This window comes from Triticum aestivum, chromosome 5D, assembly GCF_018294505.1.
Source record: "Triticum aestivum cultivar Chinese Spring chromosome 5D, IWGSC CS RefSeq v2.1, whole genome shotgun sequence".
In the NCBI taxonomy this organism is placed as follows: domain Eukaryota; kingdom Viridiplantae; phylum Streptophyta; class Magnoliopsida; order Poales; family Poaceae; genus Triticum; species Triticum aestivum.
Window position 1 is genome coordinate 48,696,150 of NC_057808.1, and position 9,170 is coordinate 48,705,319.

The 9,170-nt window shown below is 50.2% G+C and overlaps 1 protein-coding gene across 1 annotated transcript; it reads left to right on the forward strand.

Annotated features, from left to right (window-relative positions):
* The first annotated feature begins 4,614 nt into the window (after positions 1-4,614).
* On the forward strand, positions 4,615-6,412 carry LOC123124270 (uncharacterized). The gene has a single exon (XM_044544923.1). It carries the CDS (start codon positions 4,712-4,714, stop codon positions 6,272-6,274), a length of 1,563 nt encoding a protein of 520 aa, XP_044400858.1. The 5' UTR covers positions 4,615-4,711; the 3' UTR covers positions 6,275-6,412.
* The last annotated feature ends 2,758 nt before the right edge of the window (positions 6,413-9,170 follow it).

The following is a 9,170-nucleotide window of genomic DNA, read 5'->3' on the forward strand; positions in this document are numbered from 1 at the left end:
ATCCCATATCATCCCATAGCCTATACCATGTCAATGCATCTCCCTTCAAAGATAAAGGGAAGACCTTCTTCTTAATAACATCATCGGGCACACCTGCAAGCTTAAATAATCCACAAACTTCATCCACATATATTAGGTGCTCATCAGGATGCATTGTTCCGTCTCCTGCAAAAGGATTAGCTAGCAGTTTTTCTATCATACCCGAAGGAACCTCAAAGTAGACATTTTCATTTTCAGTAGGTTGCGGAGCAACTCTTTGCTCTACTGGTCGGGGTGAAGATACCCCGAACAAGCCCCTCAGCGGATTACTTTCCATAGTAACAAGTGACAGTAAATTTCAGCACACTATATAAATTTTTCCTTACCAAATTCCACCTACCAAAAGGCGCTTCACTCCCCAGCAACGGCGCCAGAAAAGAGTCTTGATGACCCACAATTATAGGGGATCTATCGTAGTCCTTTCGATAAGTAAAAGTGTCGAACCCAACGAGGAGCAGAAGGAAATGATAAGCGGTTTTCAGCAAGGTATTCTCTGCAAGCACTGAAATAATATGTAAAACATAGTTTTGTGATAAGATAATTTATAACGAGCAACAAGTAGCAAAAGTAAATAAAGTGCAACAAGGTGGCCCAATCCTTTTTGTAGCAAAGGACAAGCCTGGACAAACTCTTATATGGAGAAAAACGCTCCCGAGGACACATGGGAATTATCGTCAAGCTAGTTCTCATCACGTTCATATGATTCGCGTTCGGTACTTTGATAATTTGATATGTGGGTGGAATGGTGCTTGGGTGCTGTCCTTACTTGGACAAGCATCCCACTTATGATTAACCCCTATTGCAAGCATCCGCAACTACAAAAGAAGTATTAAGGTAAACCTAACCATAGCATGAAACATGTGGATCCAAATCAGCCACTTACGAAGCAACGCATAAACTAGGGTTTAAGCTTCTGTCACTCTAGCAACCCATCATCTACTTATTACTTCCCAATGCCTTCCTCTAGGCCCAAATAATGGTGAAGTGTCATGTAGTCGACGTTCACATAACACCTCTAGAGGAGAGATAATATACATCTCATCAAAATATCAAACGATTACCAAATTCACATGACTATAATAGCAAGACTTCTCCCATGTCCTCAGGAACAAACGTAACTACTCACAAAGCATATTCATGTTCATAATCAGAGGAGTATTAATATGCATAAAGGATCTGAACATATGATCTTCCACCAAATAAACCAACTAGCATCAACTACAAGGAGTAATCAACACTAGTAGCAACCTACAGGTACCAATCCCAGACTATGAGACAAGAATTGGACACAAGAGATGAACTAGGGTTTGAGAGGAGATGGTGCTGGTGAAGATGTTGATGGAGACTGGCCCTCTCCCGATGAGAGGAGCGTTGGTGATGACGATGGCGATGATTTCCCCCTCCCGGAGGGAAGTGTCCCCGGCAGAACAGCTCTGCCGGAGCCCTAGATTGGTTCCGCCAAGGTTCCGCCTCGTGGCGGCGGAGTCTCGTCCCGAAAGCTTGCTTATGATTTTTCTTCGGACGAAAGACTTCATATAGCAGAAGATGGCCACCGGAGGGCCAACAGGGGGCCCACGAGGCAGGGGGCGTGCCTAGGGGGTAGGGCACGCCCCGCACCCTCGTGGCCAGGGTGTGGGCCCCCTCTGGTATTTCTTCCGCTCAGTATTTTTTATTATTTCCAAAAATAACTTTCGTGGAGTTTCAGGACTTTTGGAATTGTGCAGAATAGGTCTCTAATATTTGCTCCTTTTCCAGCCCAGAATTCCAGCTGCTGGCATTCTCCCTCCTTATGCAAACCTTATAAAATAAGAGAGAATAGGCATAAGTATTGTGACATAATGTGTAATAACAGCCCAATAATGCAATAAATATTGATATAAAAGCATGATGCAAGATGGACGTATCACCGCCCACGCATGACCCCCACGTCACGCACGACCCTCCACGTCGCGCGTTCAACGCGGGTCATGGGGAAGCGCGGCGGACAAAAAATTACTGCGGTAAAATCCCGCCCCGACTGCCCACGCACCGTTTTGGGCCTGGCCCAACAATGCGTCGCGCTTATGTGTGGCCCAGGCCCGGGGGCTCCTGTCGGTGTACAAAAGTAGGGGCTCTCCTTTTGACCCCTTTACTTGTGCACGGGTAGTCGGAGCCGCGCCCACGGCCACACTAAGCAGGGCAGAGGAGGGAAGGAGGAGAGAAGTCGAAGCACAAGACAAACAAGGCGCCAAGACAAGAAACACAAGACAGCAAAGGGGGGAGGTGGACTCCCCCGGCAAGGCACTTGCCGGGGCGGCCTCCGCGGCCCCGGCAAGAGCCTTGCCGGGGCAACTTGCCCAACAACAATAGAGCGAGCCACCCTTGAGCCCATGGGTTCCAACCCAACCAACTACGTTGGATCCAGGGCTCGGGAGGCACCCCTGTGGTGGCATGCAGATCTTCGTCAAGATCATAAACATGTGAAGTCGGATGAGGACCAGAAGACGGCGACCCTCGGCGGGATCCCAGCCGAGAGAATCCACAAGACCCCCGGCAAGCGCCTTGCCGGGGACGACTGCAGCGCCACGGCAAGACCCTTGCCGAAGGCGTCAGCAGGGCCACTGCCAGGCCCGCGCCAGCCAAGACTCCGCCGCCACTCGCATGAAGCTGCCAGCCCAACCAGCTGGGCAGGCACCTGCGTGGCGACATGCAGCTTCCAGGCCAACTCAGCAAGCACCTGTGTGGTGGCATGCAGATCTTCATGAAGGCCCTGCCACCGCGCCACCTCAGCAGCCTGCCTACGTGGCGTTGTACGCATCGCTGGCCTGGGCGCGTGTCGAAACGAGGCGGAGCGGCGACGGACGGGACGGGCCTCGTTCCCGCCCCCGATAAAGCTAATGGACACCTAAGTAGCGCATTTAATGCACTTTGTCCCGTAATGCCGTGCGATAAGCTCGCGCACTGTAGGCCTTTCCACCTCCTGTGTGCCACTGTGGCAACCCCTTTTTCCTATAAAAGGAGGCCCGAGGCAACCAGGAGAGGGATTCGGCTTTTTGGAACTACGCAGCCACCGTAGCTAGTTCGAGAGCTCAAGAACACTCAATACATCCACCAAAGCAGGACTAGGGTTTTACGCATCCTCGCGGCCCGAACCTGGGTAAACGATCCGTGTGCTAGCTCCTAAACCTGCTCTTCTTACGACCCCGCGCCCGCCGACCGTAGAAGGGATCCCAGTGATCCCATAGATGTCGTTCTCACCAACAAAATGTGTCAACCATATTATGAACAAAAGCGGCCACCATAACATCTTAACTAGATCAACTTGTAGACTTGCTACTTCCTGACATTTGTCCCTGCAAAGGAACTCATGTGCTTCAACGATCTGAGACTATATAATTTGACCATTTTTCTGATTTGCCATTGGGTCCAAAGATCTAAAATAATAGTAGAAGTTGTATTGCAACATACTGGCTTGCTCAACAAACACTTGCGTCCTCTTGAATTATGCATCTCTCACACCGTGTAAAAGCAACCATCAATATCAGGAGTACTAGTTTCAATAGGATTAAAACACGTGCCATATTTGTTTGTAGAAGACCATTTGAACATACACATGAAAGTCTCGTGATAAAATTCAACCAAGCAAGGAGGCACCTTTTTGGACGTTTTTTATGAGGTGGTTTTGTTTTCGGCATACATCAATTGCTCTATGAACCACTTTCTGACGAAGGAGAGCATTCTTTGCAAGTATGCCACACAACATTGCCAAGATAAAATAAACATGTCAAATATAAGTATGTCTTTTCGACTAAAAGATCTTAAACATAAAACCGATAATCTCATAAGCGACTGTAATTGTGCAAATAATTTGTATACAAAATATATCCTTATCAGATATTTGCATTTAAAGTTCATCAACCAAATCGTATATTCATGCTTATGGCGGCAACCTTTGGTTGAGCTACTAGGAACTGCGCACTAAGGGCAATGCCAACGGGTAGCCTCAGAGGTGATGCCTCACGAGACAGCTAGGCTCGGATGCCAGCATGGTGCTAAAGTGATAGCTTGCAGAGCACAATGGGTTCCTGCCGAGGAGGCGGCCTCTTCAAGAGAGAAAGTATGAGAGAGATGAAAAAGTGAAGAGAAAGAGAGGTAAAAGTGAAAGAAAGAGAGAGGAAGAAGAAAGGCCGGTGTAGATAGCATCTCGATGGGAGAGTAGGCTCACATCATGGGGCTGCTGTTGTGTTGGATAGGTGTGAAATTGCAGGGTGGTCTTATCTCTCCGGACCGACGTGGCTGTACCGAAGCATCACCAGGGTAATGCTACCATTGTACATGCCCTAATGGTTATTTGCATTGGCGCGGACGCGAAACGGACCCCGTGCAACTCCCACCGTCTCCGGTTGACGCCGTGGACGAAGAAAAACAGACCCGCTTGTTGTGTTCTTCCCAATTTCGACTTGCACAAATTTGAAATGCGCTAAAAAAGGGCTGGGGTCGCTAGCTGGACCCTTGACCCGCTTTGACTAGGTCCCTCGCACAAGACGGTTGTGAGTGACGTGACCTGGTGACGTGACGCCGCTCTCTCCCCTGCCATCCCATCACCGCGGCCGGCTACGCTTTATAGCCCCCTCCGGATCCATCCCCATCCCCATTCCAGTTCGTTCCTTCCTTGGCACCAGTTCAGCCAGCCATGGCTCTCCGTCTTCACCACCTACCCCTCCTCCTCCTCCTCCTCCTCGTGCTATCCACCGACTCCGCCACCCACTCGCCGGAGACCGCCACCGCCTCCGCCCGCGCCCACCACCACCACCACCGCTCGCCGTTCGGCACGGCCACCGCCCACTTCCACCCCGTCCCTAGCGCCGCGCCCTCCATGCACCAAAACCACCTCCACGCGGACACCCAGTCCCTGCTCTCCGCCGTCGACGTCGACCCCGTCCTCGCCGACGCGCAGGCCACGGACGCGACGGAGGCCCGTCCCGCTCCGCTCGTGCCGCCCCAGGCCGAAGCGGCATCACCGCCTCCCACGCTCGTCCTCCCGGTGCCGGATCTCGCGGAGGCGACGCCGCAGCCGCAGGCGGAGGGGTCCGCGCCGACGACGCCCGCTGCAGCCACGACAACGACGACCAGCACGCCTCTCCCGCTCCCTGCCACGGTGGCGACGACCGCGAGCCCGCCTCCGCCTCCCGCCGTGTCCGACGCCGAGCAGGGGCTGCAGCAGCTCTCCAGGGTGCTCACCTCGCTGGGGTACAACGAGATGGCGTCGGAGGCGCCGCTCCTCGCCCACGCGCCGCCGCTCGCGAGGTGGCCCGGGGCCATCACCGTCTTCGCGGCCCCCGACGCCTTCCTCCAGGCCGCCTGCCCCATGTGCTCGCGCCGCCACCTCCTCGAGCAGCACATCGCCATGGGCTACTACCCCTACTCCGAGCTCGCCGCCGCAGCCACAATGAAGATCCCCTCCGCCTCCGTCGGCTTCTGCATCAAGGTCGTCACCGAGCGGGGCCCCTTCGGCATCCACTACGCCAGGATCTACGCCGACGGCGTCGAGGTGTCCCACCCCGAGCTCTACAACGACGGCCGCTACGTCGTCCACGGCCTCCACGGCTTCCTGCGCCCGCTCACGCACTCCTGCTTCGACGGCCCGCACCACCATCACCTCACCGGCCGCTCCGCCGCATCCTCCGCGGCCACCGCTGCCTCCGTGCTGCGCATCATGATCCGCGACGCCATGGCGCGACTCCGCGACGGGGGCTACGGCTTCGTGGCGCTGGCCATGCGCGTCAAGTTCGCCGAGCTCGACAAGTTGGCCAACCTGACGCTCTTCGCGCTCGACGACCCGGCCATCTTCGGCGGCGGAGGCCACGACTACGTCTCGGCGGTGCGCTTCCACATCGTCCCCAACCACCGCCTCACGCGCGCAGACCTCCACCGCCTCCGCCCCGGCACGGTCCTCCCCACGCTGGCCGGCGAGGGCCAGAGCCTCGTCGTCACCCACTACGCCACCGGCTCGGCCTCCTCCAACGACGACGTCCGCATCAACTACATACCCATCAAGGAGCCCGACGTGGTGGTCAACTCGCGCATCGCCGTCCACGGCGTCTACGTGCCGTTCCCCCGCCTCCACCTCGCCGACCTCGCCGTCGCGTCCGCCACCGACCAGACCAACGGCACCTGCGGCGTCGGGGAGCCCTTCGGCGACTGCGCCTCCTCAGTGATCACCTCTCCCAAGAGGCAAGTAGCTCCCGGCGAGTGATGCGATGCGTACGTCTCGTCTCGATCGTTTTGCTCTGTTATTATGTTTCTAGCCATGGAGGATTTACTGCTTGTAGTGCCTAGTGGAGTAGTGGTTCGGATTTGGGCAGTCGTTTAGTTCAATATTAATAGAGGTTCAGATGAGAGATGAGTACTTCTGATTGCATTTTGTGGCACCGAATGATTGTTGCCATAGCTTATCCAGTACGACTTGAATCAATTTTGGCGCGAATTTGATTCATCTTCTCATTGCTCTGTTCCGACTGTTTGCCTGTGCTAATTTTGTTCCTGCATGCATCAGTTACAGTTTATATGGCTCAATTCACTTCGAATTTTTACTCTGGATCATCCTATGCATGCATACATACAAGGAATGTTGTTCAGTTGTTAGGATTCTGATTGAAAAGCGTGCGTGTTTGTTGATCAGGCACAGGACCCGATGCCACAAACTTACTGCAATGATCGTTTCGTTCTTCTTCTGTTATGATGTGCAGTACTAGGTTGAGTTTGCAGATGATCTTGTGATGGTTGATCTGCAGGATCTTTGTCTACTTCAGTTTGTCTGTTCTGGTCATGCTAAATTGCTAACTGAATGTCTTTGGCAGTCCCCTTTAGGTTATGGCTCGTGAACTTACGGTGTTCATCTTGTTCTGATCTGTTAAGGTGTGCATGATAGATCGACTGCATGTTCTATTTTTGCACCGTGGAATGGATCATGTAGGACGAATGTCATTCAGATACAGGATCAGCCTTTACTGAAACTCTTTGATATTCCCGCCTTTTTGGTTCTGACTGATGAACTCACCTCGGTTAAATTCCACCTTATGACAGAAATGTTGGTAGCTGGGGTAAGCTTCAGGATTTTATCACTAGTTATGATTGATCAACTACAGAACCTGACTAAAGTTACCTTGAATTGTGTCTCATCAAACGGTTTTGGGAGAGTTGGTTGCTGGGCAATTTAAGTTAGTCTCTGTTGGTTGCTAGGCAATTTCCTAGTTGTGTCTGATCAAGCAGTTTCTTAGAGTTGTGCAAATGCAACTTAATGTTGGTCAGGTTGTGTAGAATTATGCACTGATAAGTTTGTCATCATGCATGGTCTTTATTTATCCTGTTACCTCGCTCGCTTAAATGCATTTGTTTTTGGAGACAAGGCAGTGAAAGGAGGTGCAGAGAAACATGTTTCAGATTACATGCATGTTAAGTACACAAGCCCTGCTTTGCATTTTGGCCAGCGACGTTGCTTCTATACCATGTTTTCAACTGCAAATTCTGCTGTATATGCCTGTTCCTGCGCCGTTAATTTCTGAATCACGGATATACCTGTTTTACATGCATGCTGCACATTAACTTCTGAATCACATACATATCTTGTTTACAACTGCTAATTCTGCTGTATATACTCTTCCCGGGGTTATTAACTTCTGAATCACATACATATTTTGTTTACAACTGCTAATTCTGCTGTATATACCCTTCCCGGGGTTATTAACTTCTGAATCACAGACATATCTTACGCCAAATATGAGTGGTGTTGTATTCAAGTTCTGAGTTTTTCAGACAACAGACATGGGTTCTTTGTGTACCGGTCATCATTTTGTGTACGCGACCGATCAACTTCTTGTTGTGTTTGTGCCTTTTTTTTGGGTTTTGGTGGACTCGTGAGATTACCTCACTAATTTGATTCCGTTGTATGCCAGAAATGTCGGTTGTTCATCAATGCTTCAGTGTTTCAGCAGTGGTTCGTCTAGTTTCTGTCAAGTTACTAGGTACTACTACCTCGGTCCCAAAATAAGTGTCATACCTTTACTAACTTTAGTACAAAGTTGTACTAAGCTTGAGACACTTATTTTGAGACGGAGGGAGTACATCTATACCAAAATATAAGTTTCTGTGTTTCAGCAGTGGTTCGTCTAGTTTCTGTCAAGTTGCTAAACTACCCTACAAAAACGTCTTATATTTTGATATGGAGGGAGTATTTTGCATCCCAGAGTTGTGTCTGATTAAGCAGTTTTCCGGTGTTGGTAGCTTGGCTAAGTTAGTTTCTATTGGTTGTTGGGCTAAGAGGTATCAGCATGCTAGGTAGTTTCCTAGTAGAAAAATGCAAATGCAACTAGGTTCCCGGTTCCAACTTACTTGCTGATCAAGCAGTTTTCTAGAGTTGAGCAAATGCAATATACAGTTAGTCAACCCGCGTTTCTTTTACAGTTAGTCAGGTTCTGCAACATTCTGCACTGATGAACTTGTCATGATGCATGGTCTTTAGCGTGTTATCTCGCTCGCTTACATGAATGTGTTTTCAGAGATTAGGGAAATAAAGAGCAGAGGAAAATGTTTGGACTACATGCATGTTACACCAGCTCTGCTTTGCATTTTTCTTCTATATCTATATACCCTGTTTGCAGCTGCTAATTCTGCTATATACTGCCGGGGCCATTATTAACTTGTGAATCACAGATATATCTATGTTCCAAACATAAGTAGTGCTGTATCCAAGCTCTGAATTTCAGGCAACAGAGCACACAAACATGTTCAGCAGCTCCAAGATGTTTAGTTGAGCAGCTCTGAATTTCAGACTGCAATACTAATCCTGCTATCCCAGTTCCCGAATTCAGCCAAGTAACAAATCAAGATGGCAAAACTACAGAACCTGACTAAGTTACCTTGAATTGTGTCTCATCAAACGGTTTTCGGAGAGCTGGTTGCTGGGCTAAGTTAGTCTCTGTTGGTTGCTAGGCACAAAAACAGTGATGAAGGATTTACCAGATAGCTTATATCTCTGAAGGAGAGGTATCCATTAAGTGGCTCTCTGGTTAAATGATGTTCTGGAGTAGCTTTTCTGAACAATTTAACCCGGATCAGAAAAGTATATATACGCACAAAATTTTCTTTTTCTT

What these genes read in the sequence shown, in the direction of transcription:
- LOC123124270 (XM_044544923.1), top strand. Translation starts at nt 4,712, where the DNA reads ATGGCTCTCCGTCTTCACCACCTACCCCTCCTCCTCCTCCTCCTCCTC.